The 20,183-nt window shown below is 53.5% G+C and overlaps 2 protein-coding genes across 4 annotated transcripts; both read left to right on the top strand.

Annotated features, from left to right (window-relative positions):
* Positions 1–1,344: 1,344 nt before the first annotated feature.
* On the top strand, positions 1,345–7,998 carry LOC133340772 (putative short-chain dehydrogenase/reductase family 42E member 2). 3 transcript variants are annotated; one of them, XM_061549157.1, is made up of 8 exons: positions 1,345–1,554; positions 1,864–2,048; positions 2,138–2,233; positions 3,825–3,890; positions 4,554–4,617; positions 5,030–5,103; positions 6,294–6,509; positions 6,785–7,998. In XM_061549157.1, exons 3-8 carry the CDS (start codon positions 2,216–2,218, stop codon positions 7,016–7,018), a joined length of 672 nt encoding a protein of 223 aa, XP_061405141.1. In that variant the 5' UTR covers positions 1,345–1,554; positions 1,864–2,048; positions 2,138–2,215; the 3' UTR covers positions 7,019–7,998. The 3 variants fall into 3 exon arrangements, with proteins under 3 accessions (XP_061405141.1, XP_061405142.1, XP_061405143.1); XM_061549158.1 differs by lacking the exon at positions 1,864–2,048; XM_061549159.1 differs by lacking the exon at positions 6,294–6,509 and having other exon boundaries at positions 1,345–2,048.
* A 7,633-nt stretch (positions 7,999–15,631) lies between these two features.
* Positions 15,632–19,959, top strand: LOC133341010 (small ubiquitin-related modifier 3). Its single transcript, XM_061549592.1, has 4 exons — positions 15,632–15,804; positions 17,985–18,113; positions 18,450–18,521; positions 19,009–19,959. Exons 1-4 carry the CDS (start codon positions 15,784–15,786, stop codon positions 19,069–19,071), a joined length of 285 nt encoding a protein of 94 aa, XP_061405576.1. The 5' UTR covers positions 15,632–15,783; the 3' UTR covers positions 19,072–19,959.
* The last annotated feature ends 224 nt before the right edge of the window (positions 19,960–20,183 follow it).

The raw sequence follows: 20,183 nt of genomic DNA, 5'->3' as shown, positions 1-20,183 counted from the left end.
TGAGAAATAAAGCAGCCCTGGTGGTGACCGTGCAGGCGAAATCCGATGAGCTATGAAGCTCGTTTTCACAGGTGTCCAGTGGGGGCAGGTCAGAATAATCCAACAAACATATCAAATCATGATAGGAGTGCCAAGTACGGTACAGTATAGGAAGGGTTTCTCTGTGTGCCTATGTACGTGTCTCTCTCTATGTATCTCTGTGATGTATCTCTCTGCTTATATGTCTGTCTATATGTCTCCAGTTCTGTGTTTTATCTCCCTCTCAAATTTAGCATTCTCTGGAAGAACGTAATCAACCAGGTAGGGTGTTGACTGTTATGTTAGCCGACTCTCTGTGTTGTATCGCATTACATTTCTAAGTATACTAGGTTTGTTTTCTATTTCATTTATACCTGATGATGATTGCTTGTGTTGCAATCGAAACGTCGTATGCTAGTATTTAAGTTATTATTTTCTCTTTATACGTGACTTTACCGAAAGAACCAAAGAGTAATTCCTGCAGTCACGAAAGCTCCAAATTAAATATGAAGGGTAACCAAATCACAAAACAAAGTGTATTGTCCAGAGAGACAATGGGGCTGAGACTGCCCCTAGGCAGGATGTGGACTGGAGACGTTGACATTTGGACGACCGTGCTCCGTGAAAGCAGTCAGACCACGTGGTGGGCGGTGCAGTGGGCACAGTGGTGAGCACACCCACGACCCCCTGCGACGTCGGTTCGACTCCTGGCCACGGCTGCCATCAGTAGCAGCGAGTGACGCCTCAAGGCGGCCCGGCGTGCCCGCTGCACCAACGGGTTCGAAGCGGCGTGGTCAAGAAGTGGGCAAACAGCCCCCTCCTCCACGGCTGCTGACACAGCATGGGGGAGATCCTCGTCCGGCAGGAGGCCACTTTGCCAAGGGGCTTCTCAACTGTTCGCGTGAATTGTTATCGTTCGGCAATTAGGGTTTTTCGATTCCACGCACCATATTCGAACAGCACTTTGCGTTGTTCCGTCTAGACTCTAGAGGACTCGCTGGCCACGACAACCCACGTGACAGCACGAATGGCATTGTTCTACCAGGTACCCTCTGCCTCCAAAGACAACGATCCCCCGTGTAGCCTCTTAACAGACTGTTGGGGCAAGCGCTGTGAGCGAGCAGAACCTATGAAGGCCGATTGGCTGTGGTGGCCAGCACCACGCCCGACACACACGCGCACACACACATCTTCGCATTAAGCAAATGGGCGTGTGTTGGGGGTCTTCATTAAGTATTGATTACATTCTACTGTTTCCTTTCCTCGCTGTCTACTCGCGCTCGCCGTTCTCCACCTGTGCCACACGAGACGCAGCAGCAGAGCGAGAGGCGAGGCAGAGCGAGAGGCCAGGGGGCCGCCTACGGGGAGCGACTTCGCGTGGCGTCGTGATGGAGGGGCAGAGTCGGCGAGGGAGCCTTGCCGCCTCGCCGGTGACGGGCAGGCGGGCAGCCCGGACGGCTACAGAGCTCGTGATGAGCCGCTAGAGAGTTGGAGCCCCGTGGAGTCTGTTGCCGTTCTTCTCGCGTGTGGCACGCGGTGCGTTCTCGTGTTCGGACTGATGCTCAGACTGCGCGTTCGCTTTACGGATTAACTTTATAAAAACGTAATTGTCTTTGTATAAACTTCAATACCGTTGCTGTCATTAGAGTTGAAGGCATTCATAATGCTGATTGTTTCCGTGAGATGTCTACGCACAGCTGTGAGACGATGCGATCTTAAGCTTCGTTGCAATGAGTAGCAGCGAGCGGCGCTGTCCACTGGGCTACTCGGTCACTCGGCTTTACACTTCGGTAGAAACAGCGTCGTTTCCTGGGCCTGGCGTACACCTTGCTTGCTTGGGGGCAGGTTTTCGACAGCTTGCTTGGGGGCAGGTTTTCGACAAATATCCACCCCTTGCCAGCTACAACCGGGAAGTAGATTTCAACGGAGTCCACGGCACGGATCAACTTCGCAGTGTTTTCCTTCCTTCGGCACGCCAGTAACTGGGACGAAGCTCCACAGCTCTTCCATCACGGGGAAACTTCTTCCAGGTACAAAACACGACTCCAACGCAGATGGGGCAGGCGGAGCGGACCGGTTCGTAGATCCAACCGTGCCCCGTGTCCCGTGGCGCGCGCAGGCCGACGTGGGGGACTACGAGGCGGTGGCGGCGGCTTGCAGCGGCGTCCCCTGCGTGCTCCACACGGCCTCCTGCGGCATGCCCGCTCGCGAGCAGGTACTGTCCCACCGGGGTTACCGACAATCCCACGGAAACCGTTCGCAGACACGAGAGGATCTAATGCGCACTCCACAGGTGTAGCAACGATGTAAGCTGCTTTAAAGCTTTCGTGACTGCAAGGATTCATACTCTTAGTTCTTTAGGTAAAGTCACGTAGGTAAAAAATTAAATTAAAATAAAAAAAAACAATAAAATCCACTTGATACAGATTTTTTGCTGTGACAGTTTCACCTGAAGACGGAAGCTTGCGTTGCCTCCGAAACGTCGTGATTTTATTGTTTTTTTAAAATAAATTTTAATTTCATTTTTTACCTACGTGACTTTACCGAAAGAACTAAGAGTATGTAAGCTGCTGTCGCATCGCACCGGAGTATCATGTCCACACGCAACTGTTGTTCAGATATCTCATCGTTAACATAGTGCACCTGGAAGAGTCCCTTGCGATGGAATAGCTCGCTTGCGAGGGTGTCCAGGGTGTCGATTGATGGGCGCATTAGCAAACGCTGGAATGGCACGTGCACATAAGGATTTGAAATATATAACCTATACACGTTAAACACATTATTTGGTGATGCTGTTGCTTTGGCAGTGGTGTACAAGCACAATTAACAACAACAACCTCAACACGTTTGTCAATAATACTGCGTGGATTTTTCGATTTAAAGCTTTCGTGACTGCAGGGATTCATCTTCTTGGTTCTTTCGGTAAAGTCACGTAGAAGGGAAATAATAAAATAATAAAAATAAAACATAATAAAATAATTCTCACGACGTTTCGGCCACAACGCAAGCAGCCGTCCTCAGGTGAAGAACAGGTCTGTCGGGAAGACAGCGTCTGAATGAAACACCCCAGGCTTGGAGCGTCTATTTAATCTGGGTTGGAGGGGAAAGCGCGCCTTGACAAAATAATTTGCATATCAAGAGAAATTTAGCATATTTATGGGAAATGCAGATATGGGATTAGTACTACTTGTGAAATGCGTAGGAGGTGGGTGGGGGGTTTCAAAGTCATATTATGCCCGTGCATTATGCAGGATTAGCAGCATCTGTTATTGTGTGGCGCGTGAGCACAGCGACACCAAAGACAACTGATGTCACCGTGCTGTCACTCATACTTGTGCATTCCTGTCACTGCAGTGACCTCACTGAAGTGCCCGAGACCACGATTGTATTGTCTCTGTTTCATTCATGGAGCCTCAAACCATTTTCAGAGCAAGGGACACACAGCTGAGGGAGATATAAACGGGCTGACAGAGCTGAAACATTGTATTTTGGGTCGCATAAACCTTGAACAGAGAAAGCTGCAAGTTACTGTAAATGGAAAATACCCTGGCGTTCCAACAGCACCGAGCCAATTCACATCGTAAGAAAACGAGGAAGAAGACTGAGAGCGCTCGTGGAAAGGGGTGGTGAACGATGATGACGAATGGGGTCAAAGTTAGTGTAACTGTCAGGACTGTTCTGCATGCTTCTCGTTTCAAGTGTCACGTGATACTGCTCATTACTCAACTTTGTTGGAGTCGTGTTCTGTGCAGCGGTTGTAGTGTGCGTGTGTGTGTGCGCGTGTCTCTCTTTGTGCCTGTGCGCAGGGTGTGCAAGCGCATTCTATTAATGACGGAGAGCAAGTGAACGTGTTTCAATGGCTGCAACCGCTGGTTTGTCTACGAGTTTGTATTCGTTACGATAACTATCATCATTGCCACTGCAAATCACACCATTGCCATCACCCCCACACACACACACATTACTACCACACATACACCACCCATACCATCATTATTATGTATTAGTATCACCAATCAATAATGCCAATACCCACCTATTTCGCCATAAAGTAACGGTGACGTCACCACGGCGCCTGTGCCAGGCCAGGTGCACTTTGAGGCCACGTGAAGTGTCGAAGGCTCGCCGACAGATCTCTGGACAGACCCAGCAGGTTCCATGGGTTGGCTGACTGAGATGACCGATATATGCACCAGCTGTACCCCCTTCTGTGCCAGCCTAGGTGCAGGAGGTCACGGGACAGACCCAGCAGGTTCCATGGGTTGGCTGACTGAGATCATTGGTAGATACACCAGTTGTACCACCTGCTGTGTCAACTAGAATCACCACCAATACCGACACCACCACACTCATCACCACCACCAAGACAAGCGTCATCATTACCACCGTCATGTGATTCAGCAATATTTGGGAGGGAGGGTGACGAACTCTATTAAATGTATATCACCTGTGCTCACTATCTGCCTCACCCATGTCAATCACGTGTATAAAGCGGTGCTGGTCATTCATGCTCAGGCAATGCTTCTGTTTAACAGTTTGAGAAGCTTGGGCACAGCATGCCTCGGACATGCGTACCTGTTCACCTGGTCTACGCTGCAGGTGCGAACTCACCTACACACACGTTACGAATTGCCAGGTCCATGCGTGCAGAACTTCACTTTCAAGAATGCCTCATGTCCGCACGTAACATCGTGCACACGATGTAACAACCATCAACCAGCCTTGCCTGCAGAAGTGCATCGCCTTCTTGTCTTGGGTCAGCAACAACATACATTTGATCAAACGTGATAGTTTAATGTTTTACATTATGTTTGCGTATCGTTTGAAACTCGTGGTTTTCCAGCCCGCTCAATGTTTTCTCATCATTTACAGATTTTACACAATATACTGCAGTAGTCACAGTATACCACTGGATCTGCACTTGTTGTAACCTGCGTAAACCTCTGAGAGCTTTTGACGTCTTGAATGCCCCCCCCTCTCTGCCCCCACTCCCCGTGTGGTTTGGCTGCAGCCCTGACGATGGAATGGGTGCACCTACTGCTGAGGCATTTGGTGGAGCTCCCTCCACTCCTCACCAGGAGCGAGGTAGATTCACCAAATCCGCGATATTTTGTCAAATAATCCGCACCGAAATGCACTGCACTCTGGGGCAATCCATCGCACGGCATGGCACGGGCAAAGGAGGGTGTGTGTGTGCGTGCCGTGTGTTGTACGCTCTCTTGCATATGAGCTTGCACACATTCGGACGGGATTTCACACGTTTCCAAATCATGTGACTGCGTAGTCCAAATCTGGACCCACGGTCCCAAATATATTCCGGCCGTTTGAAACCAGCACCGGTGAGAGATGCATTCACGTCGCTTCTTTCGGGCTTCTGCGAGACGTTCACTCTCAAACGCCGATGTGCCGGTGCAGCAGACGCTTCGTCATCCAGCGATCGTCTCGGACCACTGCGTCCCAAATCTCCTTTGGGCGTTGGCATTTCTTGAGTGTTGACGTAACTCGTAAGGCAGTGATATCTGTAATCCAGGTCATCCACACGGGGTCTTCTGGCTCGGGCCTGCGTGTTGAGCATTCCCTCTTTCACGATTGCTGACTCATCAGATGAACAAATTCCGATTGATGGGCGTCCGTGCAATGCACCCGTGGAATGCGGTCACTGCCGCTGTAATTGACGAGTCGGGTATTTGGCGAACGACACTGCAACACGCGGGCTCCAGGCTGCTGAGAGGTGATGAGAGAAACAGGGCACGAGGCACACGAGGAAAGGCTTTTAAAGGTTTTCAAAGTGCACGTTATAATAACAAGGCACGCATGCATAATAGAGCAGGCGGAGTTGCATTATTGACGGCCATTGTTTAAGAAGTGCCGTGTGGAATTACGCCTCTGGGTCTATAATAACACCATCCCGCTTTGATGACCTCATTCACGGGATTCGGCGTGAACCTTAAACCGAGCTGTTACTTAACCCAAGCCGCCAGCCGCCGTGCTTCTCGGACACCATATTTATTTAATGCTGTATTATTTACAACACAGTATTCACATCGCGCCAAACGGTGCTGGAATCATCAGCAAAGCGACGCAATAGCTCATGCGAAATGTGAAGAACTCGCCACCACTCAGAAAACAAAAGTCGCTCGTATAATAAAAAAAAAAGTGATTAATGCGAGTAAAACCACCGGTATAAAAAGGCCGCCCGTCAATGCGAAGGTCATTGTGGTGGCGATTGGCTAATTAATTCAAGTCACAACTGCACGATGCCAAAATGTCACCAGACACTCGGCATCCTCCGGAGGAGGCAGGGTCAGTCTCGGCTGGCCTCGTCACAGGCGCAGGAGACGGCGGGCAGCACCGGCCCAACAGAGTTGGGTTTCAATCGGGCGACTTGTGGAGTCGGGGACGAGAGAGAGTTGTTGACGCGCCGCGTGCAACTCTCACGCCGCAGCCTTGATTACGAGTGGAAACCCCCGCACCGCGTTCATCCACCGCAGGTCAGAAGCCTGCTCTTCCCTCGCCCTGCTCCACCTTGCAATGCCCTCCCATCGTCGTTCCCCCCTCCCAGTTCTTAAACTCTGCTCAATTCAAGCAACATTCACTTGTTATCTTTTAGACCAATGCTGTGTGTTGCTGGCCGCTTGGCGTTTTTGTCCTTGAGGACCTCTGTGCTCAGCGATCAGGGGCATTTTTTGTTTGTTTTTGAAAGTGCCCACGTTTTTTTTTGTCCGCGACGTCAATCGTCGTTGCCTCCCGTGTGCTTCGTGTGTAGGTGCGGAACGTCGGCGTGACGCACACATTCTGCATCAGCAAGGCACGCCGCCAGCTGGGATGCCGTCCGCGCGAGTTCTGTTTGTCCGAGACGCTGCACGTGCCGAAGATCACCCGCATCAAAACGTGGCGGACAGGCGTCGCCCGGCATGAAGCGCTGATGTGGGCCGGGGTGTTCCTGTGCTTCTGTCTCCTCGTGCTCCACTCTGTGGTGGTCCTTCTGATGATGTTCTGAGGCCGTTGGATGATGCTACGCTGCGCTTTGTCGATGTGAAATGAACAGCACGTTTCTCAATATTGGAAATGCTGTCAGTGTACGGCACTTATCCATCACTGAATTACAGTACAGGAACAGGTTTCTTTGGACACTTTGGGAAATGGCTCGACTCACCGGTAGTTGAAAATACAAAAAAATCAGAACAGACATCAGTGTCTTCCAAAGAGAGAGAGAGAAAAACAATTTTAATTCCAATGGCAAAAGTGTAAAATAAAGTAAATGCATAATTTGAGCAACTTACCCCTCGAAAATTACCCCCAATTATCACCACCACTACCACCACCACCCATTGTCATTTTTCTACATGGACGAATAGCAAACACTACATTAACTCTCCCGAGGCCCTCTTGTCGTAACCAGTGGACCTCGAGATTGGCATTTGTCTCCTGAACAGATTGCCAAAGATGAGAATACAACATTTGTGCAGCACCTGGCACCATCATCTTGAGCAAGGGAATGACAGACACTTGAGAGATTTTCTTATCAACAATCGACTGGTAGATGAAGTAATTGGATGAAGGTGTTTATTCATGGAAAGCAAATACTCTGCTGCAGTTCCACAACACCATGTAATGAGCACAACCAAGCTTAATATACTCGACATTCGATGAGCGACAGGATTGTGGAAGATAAGCTAAGCACGTGAGACTTGAAATCTACTGATAACAAAACTATACTGCAATACCCCTTAAGCCAAAAAGCCAGTGCAGTTTACAGGAGGAGTAAGACTATCGATTATTTATTTTGGAGCGTCCAGACTCCTTCTCAGGATGGTCCTGCCTTGGAGATGTGCGGCCATGTTCATGATTGATTGTTTGGGTGCGGCATTACAAAGGAGACAAACGCAATAACAAGGTGGAAATTTAAAGAAGACCGATTACAATGGAATTTGTCAAACGCCCGACTTGACATTTAAAACACAAAGCGAAGTAAGAAAAGTGGATGCCTGGAAAAGGGTGGGTGGAGGGGGGTGGTTGTGGTGGGGTGGGGGAGGCGTTTGTTTATATTTTTGGTGACGTTTTGGCGCCAAAAGTTCACAAATTTGTACAAGAATGTCGCCCGCGTACTCCGGATTATAAGACGCACCCCCCCCCCCCCCACCCCGTAAACGTGTGCCCGGTCCACGAAATGTGGTCTCACGCGGGCGGTGAAGCTGCGTCTTATAATCGGGAGAACGCGGGCAACATTCTTGTACATATTCGTGGTGGGTTTTTCGCGCCAAAATTTCACCAAAAATATAAACAAACGCCCCCCACCTTTTTCAGGCATCCACTTTTTTCTGCTTTGTGTTTCAAATGTCAAGTCTGGCCACTCCACTGCAAGTGCCGGGGCCAAGTCGGGCCACTCCACCGCAAGTCGGCGAGCACGCGACCTCACGGCATTGCGACGACCCCACGGCTTGTGGGCCAGGACCCAGCACGGCCTGAGTCGTGACCACGTGGAGCCGGCAGGGCCTCCTCAGAGTCCATCTCGACGACGAGGGGCCTCATCAGACAGACTCCTGCCACACTTTGATCCACATCAGACTCCTCCCACACTTTGATCCACATCAGACTCCTCCCACACTTTGATCCACATCAGACTCCTCCCACACTTTGATCCTCATCAGACTCCTGCCACACTTTGATCCACATCAGACTCCTCCCACACTTTGATCCACATCAGACTCCTCCCACACTTTGATCCACATCAGACTCCTCCCACACTTTGATCCACATCAGACTCCTCCCACACTTTGATCCTCATCAGACTCCTCCCACACTTTGATCCACATCAGACTCCTCCCACACTTTGATCCACATCAGACTCCTGCCACACTTTGATCCACATCAGACTCCTCCCACATTTTGATCCTCATCAGACACCTGCCACACTTTGATCCACATCAGACTCCTCCCACACTTTGATCCACATCAGACACCTGCCACACTTTGATCCTCATCAGACTCCTCCCACACTTTGATCCTCATCAGACTCCTCCCACACTTTGATCCACATCAGACTCCTGCCACACTTTGATCCACATCAGACTCCTCCCACACTTTGATCCACATCAGACTCCTGCCACACTTTGATCCACATCAGACTCCTCCCACACTTTGATCCACATCAAACTCCTGCCACACTTTGATCCACATCAGACTCCTGCCACACTTTGATCCTCATCAGACTCCTGCCACACTTTGATCCACATCAGACTCCTGCCACACTTTGATCCACATCAGACTCCTGCCACACTTTGATCCACATCAGACTCCTCCCACACTTTGATTCACATCAAACTCCTGCCACACTTTGATCCACATCAGACTCCTCCCACACTTTGATCCACATCAGACTCCTCCCACACTTTGATCCACATCAGACTCCTCCCACACTTTGATCCACATCAGACTCCTCCCACACTTTGATCCTCATCAGACTCCTCCCACACTTTGATCCACATCAGACTCCTCCCACACTTTGATCCACATCAGACTCATCCAACACTTTGATCCACATCAGACTCCTGCCACACTTTGATCCACATCAGAATCCTGCCACACTTTGATCCACATCAGACTCCTCCCACACTTTGATTCACATCAAACTCCTGCCACACTTTGATCCACATCAGACTCCTCCCACACTTTGATCCACATCAGACTCCTCCCACACTTTGATCCACATCAGACTCCTCCCACACTTTGATCCACATCAGACTCCTCCCACACTTTGATCCTCATCAGACTCCTCCCACACTTTGATCCACATCAGACTCCTCCCACACTTTGATCCACATCAGACTCATCCAACACTTTGATCCACATCAGACTCCTCCCACACTTTGATCCACATCAGACTCCTCCCACACTTTGATCCACATCAGACTCCTCCCACACTTTGATCCTCATCAGACTCCTCCCACACTTTGATCCACATCAGACTCCTCCCACACTTTGATCCACATCAGACTCATCCAACACTTTGATCCACATCAGACTCCTCCCACACTTTGATCCACATCAGACTCCTCCCACACTTTGATCCACATCAGACTCCTCCCACACTTTGATCCACATCAGACTCCTCCCACATTTTGATCCACATCAGACTCCTCCCACACTTTGATCCACATCAGACTCCTCCCACACTTTGATCCACATCAGACTCCTCCCACATTTTGATCCACATCAGACAGAACCCCATACCCACGGTACCCAGACGCCAGTGTTGAAGTGGGTATGTGCATGATTGAGCACCTAGAGAAGGGTACGAGCGGTATTGTGTTAATGGTGGTGAGTTGGGTCGTTAAGCGTAAGCTATTGTGTTCTGTGTGCTATTGTGTTCTGTGTGCTATTGTGTTCTGTGTGCTATTGTGTTGTGTGCTATTGTGTTCTGTATGCTATTGTGTTCTGTGTGCTATTGTGTTCTGTGTGCTATTGTGTTCTGTGTGCTATTGTCTTCTGTGTGCTATTGTGTTCTGTGTGCTATTGTGTTCTGTGTGCTATTGTGTTCTGTATGCTATTGTCTTCTGTGTGCTATTGTGTTCTGTGTGCTATTGTGTTCTATGTGCTATTGCGTTCTGTGTGCTATTGTGTTCTGTGTGCTATTGTCTTCTGTGTGCTATTGTGTTCTGTGTGCTATTGTGTTCTGTGTGCCATTGTGTTCTGTGTGCTATTGTGTTCTGTATGCTATTGCGTTCTGTTGATAGCTGTTGCGTCGCGAGATACACACGGCACACCGATGTTGATGCAGAACGCACACCGTGTCAACCCACACGCTTTACCCCGTATTCTTGTGCAGGGAAATTGAGTTTCCAGGTTCACACGGCGTACAATACGGGCTAACAACAAAACATTTGTCGATTTGTTTGTGTTTACTCCCTTGTGATGGGGCTTTGCAGGATGAACGTTGAGATGTATAAGGGGCACGGGGTGACCAATACGGTCTGAATTGGTCTGTAACGAGGTATAGGGCACTGATAAGGTGTTGACAGCGATGAGATCTCAATGCAAGCGACTCAACCTTGCAGCAACGGCACCAACCGAACTTCCGTCAAGGTCCACGATCTCGAGTGCAGTGCGTGTGATCGCCCAATAGCTTGAGGTTGTTGAGCCTGCGTGTGTTTTTTGAGGTAATAAACACTGCAGCCTCAGCGTTGTTATTATTATTGTTGTTGGTCTCTCAAACCCCGCTCACCTTGACGGGCTCTGTAGCGTCCCTTTACGTGACAATCGCCTGGGGCAAAATTGAAGGTGGGCCGAGGTCGAAACGATTATTAAACACATTCCTGCGGAGGGAGCTGGTAGGAACGTTGGGTTGCTCGGTCAATGGCCAGAGTCAACGGCGGCGTGGTGTATTCCGCAAATATGCCCGACTGTGAGGGCGGGCACGAGCCGGCGTGAGTAGGTTAAACGTTGAGTTTTATAAGGGCACCACGGGGTGAACAGCCCCTCCCCACCCAGCCCCACCCCTCCCACCCCCCACCCAGCCCCACCCTCCCCACCCAGCCCCTCCCCACCCAGCCCCTCCCCACCCTCCCCACCCAGCCCCTCCCTGCACGACGGAGAGACACAATAATCCCCTGTGGGCTGGTGTAACCAGGAGGTTCCTACCAGTAATAGACGCACAACACGATGTTTGGAGTGTTTTTTGGATTTTTTTTAATGAAGCGACGTTATCAATGGGACCCAGAGCAGTGTGATTATATTGTCCTCGTAGCAAAAGTAGCTACATATGCTACGGGCCCCGCACTTTCAAGGGTCCCGCGCTAAATGATTTCAAGCTATCAATTCCGGTTCAGTGATTCTGCACTTGCTCTATTACTATAGTACTACATAAACACCCAGCTCTGTCATTCTGTGACTGTGATTAACGCGGCACGGATTGGTTGAAGTGCGTCACGTGACTGCGAGCAAGAGACGGGTGAGTGAGAGTAAGGTAGAGTCGCGCTATCTCCACTGCTGCCCTGAGGGAGAGCCGTGCTCTCCACTGCTGCCCTGAGGGAGACAGGTGAGTGACACTGAGGCAGAGCCATGCTCCGTCCACTGCTGCCCTGAGGGACCCCCGTGCTCTCCACTGGTGCCCTGAGGGACCCCCGTGCTCTCCACTGCTGCCCCGAGGGAGCCCCGTGCTCTGTCCACTGCTGCCCTGAGGGAGCCCCGTGCTCTCCACTGGTGCCCTGAGGGAGCCCCGTGCTCTCCACTGGTGCCCTGAGGGACCCCCGTGCTCTCCACTGCTGCCCTGAGGGACCCCCGTGCTCTCCACTGCTGCCCCGAGGGAGCCCCGTGCTCTCCACTGCTGCCCTGAGGGACCCCCGTGCTCTCCACTGCTGCCCTGAGGGAGCCCCGTGCTCTCCACTGCTGCCCTGAGGGAGCCCCGTGCTCTCCACTGCTGCCCTGAGGGAGAGCCGCGCTTTCCACTGCTGCCCTGAGGGACCCCCGTGCTCTCCACTGCTGCCCTGAGGGAGCCCCGTGCTCTCCGCTGCTGCCCTGAGGAAGCCCCGTGCTCTCCACTGCTGCCCTGAGGGAGCCCCGTGCTCTCCACTGCTGCCCTGAGGGACCCCCGTGCTCTCCACTGGTGCCCTGAGGGACCCCCGTGCTCTCCACTGCTGCCCTGAGGGACCCCCGTGCTCTCCACTGGTGCCCTGAGGGACCCCCGTGCTCTCCACTGGTGCCCTGAGGGACCCCCGTGCTCTCCACTGCTGCCCTGAGGGAGCCCCGTGCTCTCCACTGCTGCCCTGAGGGAGCCCCGTGCTCTCCACTGCTGCCCTGAGAGACCCCCGTGCTCTCCACTGCTGCCCTGAGGGAGCCCCGTGCTCTCCGCTGCTGCCCTGAGGGAGCCCCGTGCTCTCCGCTGCTGCCCTGAGGGAGCCCCGTGCTCTCCACTGCTGCCCTGAGGGAGCCCCGTGCTCTCCACTGCTGCCCTGAGGGAGAGCCGTGCTCTCCACTGCTGCCCTGAGGGAGCCCCGTGCTCTCCGCTGCTGCCCTGAGGGAGCCCCGTGCTCTCCGCTGCTGCCCTGAGGGAGCCCCGTGCTCTCCGCTGCTGCCCTGAGGGAGCCCCGTGCTCTCCACTGCTGCCCTGAGGGAGAGCCGTGCTCTCCACTGCTGCCCTGAGGGAGCCCCGTGCTCTCCGCTGCTGCCCTGAGGGAGCCCCGTGCTCTCCGCTGCTGCCCTGAGGGAGCCCCGTGCTCTCCACTGCTGCCCTGAGGGAGCCCCGTGCTCTCCACTGGTGCCCTGAGGGAGCCCCGTGCTCTCCACTGCTGCCCTGAGGGAGCCCCGTGCTCTCCACTGGTGCCCTGAGGGACCCCCGTGCTCTCCACTGGTGCCCTGAGGGAGCCCCGTGCTCTCCACTGCTGCCCTGAGGGAGCCCCGTGCTCTCCACTGCTGCCCTGAGGGAGCCCCGTGCTCTCCACTGGTGCCCTGAGGGAGCCCCGTGCTCTCCACTGGTGCCCTGAGGGAGCCCCGTGCTCTCCACTGCTGCCCTGAGGGAGCCCCGTGCTCTCCACTGGTGCCCTGAGGGAGCCCCGTGCTCTCCACTGGTGCCCTGAGGGACCCCCGTGCTCTCCACTGGTGCCCTGAGGGAGCCCCGTGCTCTCCACTGGTGCCCTGAGGGAGCCCCGTGCTCTCCACTGCTGCCCTGAGGGAGCCCCGTGCTCTCCACTGCTGCCCTGAGGGAGCCCCGTGCTCTCCACTGCTGCCCTGAGGGAGCCCCGTGCTCTCCACTGCTGCCCTGAGGGACCCCCGTGCTCTCCACTGGTGCCCTGAGGGAGCCCCGTGCTCTCCACTGCTGCCCTGAGGGAGCCCCGTGCTCTCCACTGCTGCCCTGAGGGACCCCCGTGCTCTCCACTGGTGCCCTGAGGGAGCCCCGTGCTCTCCACTGCTGCCCTGAGGGAGCCCCGTGCTCTCCACTGCTGCCCTGAGGGACCCCCGTGCTCTCCACTGGTGCCCTGAGGGAGCCCCGTGCTCTCCGCTGCTGCCCTGAGGGAGCCCCGTGCTCTCCACTGCTGCCCTGAGGGAGCCCCGTGCTCTCCACTGCTGCCCTGAGGGAGCCCCGTGCTCTCCACTGCTGCCCTGAGGGAGAGCCATCAGGCGAGCGAGGCCTGATGGCGAGGGCGGTAGGCCTCACCCAGTGACGTCATAGTGGCTACTTCACCTCGTGCATAATTAATATATTCATCTTTGGCATTTCCCCATCCCGAACCCAATAATCTAATCGTTACAATAACCCAACATTGATTCACCTCCATTCCTCGGTTGCTACATCTTATCAGCAAAAACCTAACCAACAGTAAACATGTGATTATTGCTTTGGCAGTGGCGCAATAAGCATAACAAAATTCAATACATTCTTCATTACGCATAGAATGGCCCAGTAATGGCATATTTTCCAACGGTTCAAAGTCAGCACACTCATCAACCACAGTGCCTTAAAATAAAAATATATATAATCGGCGATGTTTCCGGCAATGGCCCTTCATAGCGAATACGCGGGCTCGAGACGGAGAGACCGATACGAGTTGGAGACTGCACGACACTCCATGGGACACGATGCCCAGGTTTAAAATGGAGACGATGAAGAGTTACGCTAACTCGTACTGCACTCAGCAGCGATGCGTTTTCATTCCCCACGAAAGCCTCTCATCCTTCAACTCCCTCCCTCCCCCGCCCCCTCCAATTCTCCCTCCAACTCCCTCCCCAATTCCCGACCCCTCCACCCCCCCCTCCTGCTCCCTCCCATCCCCCACCCCCTCCCCCTTCCACTCTTCATTCTCGACCCACCCCACTGCCCCCTCCACCCCCCCCCTCATCCCCCCCTCAACCCCTCCATCCTCCCCCCACCCCTTCATCCCCCCACCCCTCCACCCCCCCCCTCATCCCCCCCTCAACCCCTCCACCCCCCCCCTCATCCCCCCCTCAACCCCTCCACCCCCCCCTCAACCCCTCCACCCCCCCCCCTCATCCCCCCCTCAACCCCTCCACCCCCCCCTCAACCCCTCCACCCCCCCCCCTCCACCCCCCCTCAACCCCTCCACCCCCCCCCCCTCATCCCCCCCTCAACCCCTCCACCCCCCCCTCAACCCCTCCACCCCCCCCCTCATCCCCCCCTCAACCCCTCCACCCCCCCCTCAACCCTCCACCCCCCCCCCTCTACCCCCCCCTCAACCCTCCACCCCCCCCCCCTCAACCCCTCCCCCTCATCCCTCCCCCCTCAACCCCTCCATCCTCCCACCCCTCCACCCCCCCCCCTCACCCCCCCCTCAACCCCTCCACCCCCCCCTCAACCCCTCCACCCCCCCCCCTCATCCCCCCCTCAACCCCTCCACCCCCCCCCCCTCATCCCCCCCTCAACCCCTCCACCCCCCCCCTCATCCCCCCCTCAACCCCTCCATCCCCCCCCCTCCATCCCCCCCACCCCTCCACCCCCCCCCTCAACCCCTCCATCCCCCCTCCATCCACCCCTCAACCCTTCCATCCACCCTCCATCCCCCCCCCTGAACCCCACCATCCCCACCTCTACAAACCTTGCCCCTGCCGCTGACGTCACGCAGCTCGACCAATCGGCGCACGAGGAAGCGGCGGCCGAGTGGTGGGGGGCGCCCGGGGCCGTTGGCGCATCACGGGGGGGGGGCGGCACGGCAACAACAAAAGCCTCGCAGCTCGCCGCGCTCGACTCTCGCTCGGCCTCTTGCCGCCACAAGCCGCCGCCTACAGCAGCCGCCGCCGCCTCCGCCTCGAACCATGGGAGACGAGAAACCCAAGGTGAGAGGCGCCTCCGTCGCTCGTGTTGATTCGCCGCCGCCGTTGCCGGTGGTGGAGCGAGGCGGTGATGGTGGCGGTGATGAGGAGGAGGAGGAGGAAGAGGGAGGAGGAGGATCGCCTCACGTTTTTGTCGCCCCGCGTCCCGCGCTCGCTGTTGCCGCCATGTTAACGACGACGACGACGGTGCCGATGCCACAGGCCCCGGCCCGTGCCCCCCTCTCGCCTCTCTCGCGACTGCCGCTCTGCGATGCTCGGAACGATGTTCGCGCCACCCCATCGACGAACTTCCTCGTTGCCCTGCAACCTTCCCCGCCAAGTCGCCGGCGGTGCTCTTCTTCTAACGAGGCCTCCCCCCCCCCCCCCACGACTCCCGCCTCGACTGCGGCGGCACAACGACGGCGGCCCGCGGAGCACCTCGCGGATGGCGCCACAATTCTCCCGCTTGTTTTACTTGTTCAGTTCTGGGGGGTTCGCGCGACAAACGAGACGCGTTGTGGGGGTCTAAGATGTTCGCCTTTTAGCTCGCTGGGTGTTATTTTAGTTGTTGCTGTTGTGGTTGAGGAGACTTTAAAGTCTTGACGAGGAGATGCGTCCGCCCGGCCTCTCCCCCTGGCCAGGCCCTCCCGCAGCCCTCGCGTGGCCTGGGCCCGCCCGCCCGCCCGCACGTCGCACATGGCCGTGCTGCTGCTGCCCCCCTCCTCCTCCTCCTCGCTACTTGCCAAGAGGCCTGCCCGCCCAGCCGGCTTGAGCAGCCGCTGCTGCTGATGCTGCTTCGTCTTCCTCCCGCACCCCAACAACCCCTTCTCCCTCCCTCTCGAGCTGCACGGCCTCCTATCGCCTTCATTGTCCCTGCCTCCTCGGCCTGCCCGGCCTCCCGTGGCCTAGCCGGGTTCCCCCAATCACGATACATCAGCTGCGGTGACCTGGCACGCTGTGCTTTTAGCCCCTAGCCACCCTGCCCCTATGGCCCTGCTGCTTGTGTGCATATTGCGTTGAACTTCTTTCGCACCGTACGTAAGCCAACCGCGCGCGCTGTTCTGCGGCCCCGCTTCGTCTTGTACGGCCTAAGCTGGCCTTCCGTGGCTCTACCTGGCATCTGAATAATCCTCTCCCCAACCATGTCCACATCTTCCCAGGGCCAGCCAGACTTGGTGCATGGCCAGCCCTCTCCTGCCCTGTCGGTGCGGCCTGACCACCACCGCCCCCTCCCCCGTGTCCTTTTCTGGACCTGTGGTTGCCGAACATTCTAGCACCGTTAGGTTATTGATCGTCCACCACTGCGGTCCACGACGATCTGGTCTTCACTTGGTGCCCTGCCATGTCCCAGCCTGGCCAAGCTGCCCCCCACACGCACACAAAGCCACCGAAACTTTGTGTGGGGGCGCCATGATGGCGTGCACAGTCGCGGCGCGTCTTGGTGACTTCCACCGCGCTGCCGACCGACCCTCTCGCTTCTCGACGTCGATTGCTTTGCACAGCATGTGCAAGCATCTCTCGCGTGCACGCTGTGGTGTATGCAAGCATGCGTACTCGTCCATGTTCACTCAATGTTTCGAGGGGGGGGGGGGGGGGTCGAGCCGAGGCAGCAGACTTGGCGGGGAGACGTGCCACTAAATAATGTACAAGAATAACAGCAGGCCGCTAATAATTGTTTTTAATTAAAATACAGCAACAATGAAATGCACGTTTGTCCCGGTATAGGGCACGTGTAAGCAGTACGTGTTGTAAATGTGCTGTGGCTCCAGCTACGACCTTTTGGGTTTACTACATTCTTGCACGTGGCTGAACGGCGTGGGAACGTGCTCAAGTCGTCAATTGTGTAAAATGTGCATTTACAGTGGCTGGTGAACTTCAGGTCACCAGAAGCTACTTGGTGCTAAACCACATCTCGCTTGAAATTCTGCAGCTCCCCATTAGCCTTGATTTGTTTTTCTATAGTTTTTTTGCAGTTAATTTCACACCCCCCATAAAACTCCCGATATTACATCCCGTGCATGCCGAATGTGTATGCCCTGTATAAATTACCCAATTGTCTTCTGTGTACAACTCCGGCGGTCCATTGTTTCTCGCCTCTGGTCTTGGGCCTCTTGCAAGCGGCACATGCTGTACCTACACAAAGCCGTGATTTTTTTTCAAGTCGTGCATCTTGTGTTCCTTTTAAACGTCCGGTGGTGCCGCAGGAGGGAGTGAAGACGGAGAATGATCACATCAACCTGAAGGTGGCGGGCCAGGACGGCTCCGTGGTGCAGTTTAAAATCAAGCGGCATACTCCTCTGACCAAGCTGATGAAGGCGTACTGCGAAAGACAGGTGAGAGCATCCAGCTGTACAATGACTTGCCGGTAGTGCCGGCGTTTCCATAACCCCGTTTGTGTTCACTTCGCATCCTGCTCACAGCACCCTCCGGAAGTATTCGTGTTGCACAAAGTACGGCTGCATACAGCGTTCTGAGTAATGGATGTCCGTGTGCGCTGCTTGTTGTTTGTATCGAGTGCATCTTGATCTGTTTTCCCCGCTAGTATGTACAATGAGTAATTCTTTGTTCCCTCGAGAGGTAGATCTGTAAACCGCTGGAAAAAGATTTGGTGTTGCTCTTAAGGCTTTATTTCGATTTTAATGCAATCGTGTTTTTGTTCTGTAACACAGGGGCTGCAAATGCGTCAGATAAGATTTCGGTTCGACGGGCAGCCCATCAATGAAACGGACACGCCAGCACAGGTGAGAAGTTTACGTTACAGCATCGCTAAGCTCGCGATCACGTGCTTGGCAAACACCTGCACTTTAAAAAACTACACGTAGCTGCGGCTGTACATTACACATGTATAAGCATGCAAGATAACCAGGATGGACCCAGTGGCCCACTTTAGATTTTGAATGGTAACGAGCAAGAGTTGGGGCCAGGTCGCTTCTGGAAAACTAATAGCTCGGTGGGCTTCACCTGGTAAAATAGTCTAGTTTTTATTTATTTTCAGTGATACGTTTAGCTTTCCTATACTTTGCACTCCCATCGTTTTTTTATTTGTTGCAACTTTCTGACCGTGTCCTGAATGGACATTTGTGAATAAAATGAGCTCAATAGTTAACCGGATTTCTCCCAGGATAAATAAATATTCTGATTTGTGGGTTAACTCTGTAACCGGAGGTAATGTTAAAGGTGTGTGTGGTGTGTGTGTGCTCGCTTGGTGTTATCTTTGTTGCTTGACAGTTGGAGATGGAAGACGAAGACACCATTGATGTTTTCCAGCAGCAGACAGGAGGCGGGTGCTAAGCAGACAGTGGCAGAACCTGGCCTCCCACCGAGTAAAAAAACTAAAAAAATGGTCGCGTTTCTTTTTACTGTTCTGTCAACTCGGCCCCCGAAGTTATCCCCCCACGTTCAATAGCGTCGAAGCAAGCGGCATTGCTGAAATGGAAAAAGGACCAGTATGTTGTGTTAACACCATCTGGAAATAAAAGTAAGGAAAATGCAGTCATTTACAAGGGTCCTGTATTATTGTCAGTTTTAGTAATGAAATCTTACTCGCTAAATGGAGCACCTTCATTTTTTTAAATTCTCGCTAATGCATTTTTCAAAGCTAATGCTGACATACTGTAACTGCTGGTTTTGATGGCAATGGTGGCCATCTTGAATTATGTACCCCTTTCTGCAAGTGACAAAGCCCAATTAATAGGCCCCATTGATATGATGTGCAGTGCATTATACAAAAGACCCTGAGTGGAAGCCCCCATTGATTAATCTTTTTGTGATGGTTTGTAATTTCACTTTGTTTTGAATTAGAATGTAATAAATGGTCCTATTCTATACCATTTGACTTTGATGAGCATTCGTTATGATTTAAAAGGATTCACAAAGGGTTTGTCACATTTAATTTTACGTGCATGTTGTAGTGAATGCAGTCTGTATTTGTGTAGAGGTTGGAGGATGGAAACGTCCAAGAACAGCGGAGTTGATCAGTTTATACTGAAAAGGTGTAGTTTGGGAATGAGGTAGGATTTGTGAATCTTTTTAAACAAAGTGCTGCCATTTTCCTCGCTATATTTTTAGCTAAGTTTTACTTTTCCAAGAGTGTACAAACACAGTAGGCTTTCATGTTTATTGGTCTTATCTTTTGTTTACTTGTACTTCACGTTCATTTAATAAAGTGTTTAAAAGTTACGTCATCAGGAGTGTTATGTTCTCGCAACCAAATGGTCTGATTTCTGAAAGCAGTCTACGGTGCAACCTTCACAGCAGAGTGGCTGATCTGATTAAGCAAACCATGAGCTCTGTATTCCCTTTATAAAGCAGTTAAGGGTTATTTCAAGAACTATTTTTGCAAACTCGATTTAGCTCGATGCTACACATGCTCGTGCACCCCACTTGAATGTTTTGTAAAACGT

This window comes from Lethenteron reissneri, chromosome 10, assembly GCF_015708825.2.
Source record: "Lethenteron reissneri isolate LAM-NWPU_2019-01 chromosome 10, ASM1570882v1, whole genome shotgun sequence".
Lineage (NCBI taxonomy): Eukaryota > Metazoa > Chordata > Hyperoartia > Petromyzontiformes > Petromyzontidae > Lethenteron > Lethenteron reissneri.
Note: the sequence above shows the minus strand (reverse complement) of the source record. Positions and strands in the feature narration are given on the sequence as shown.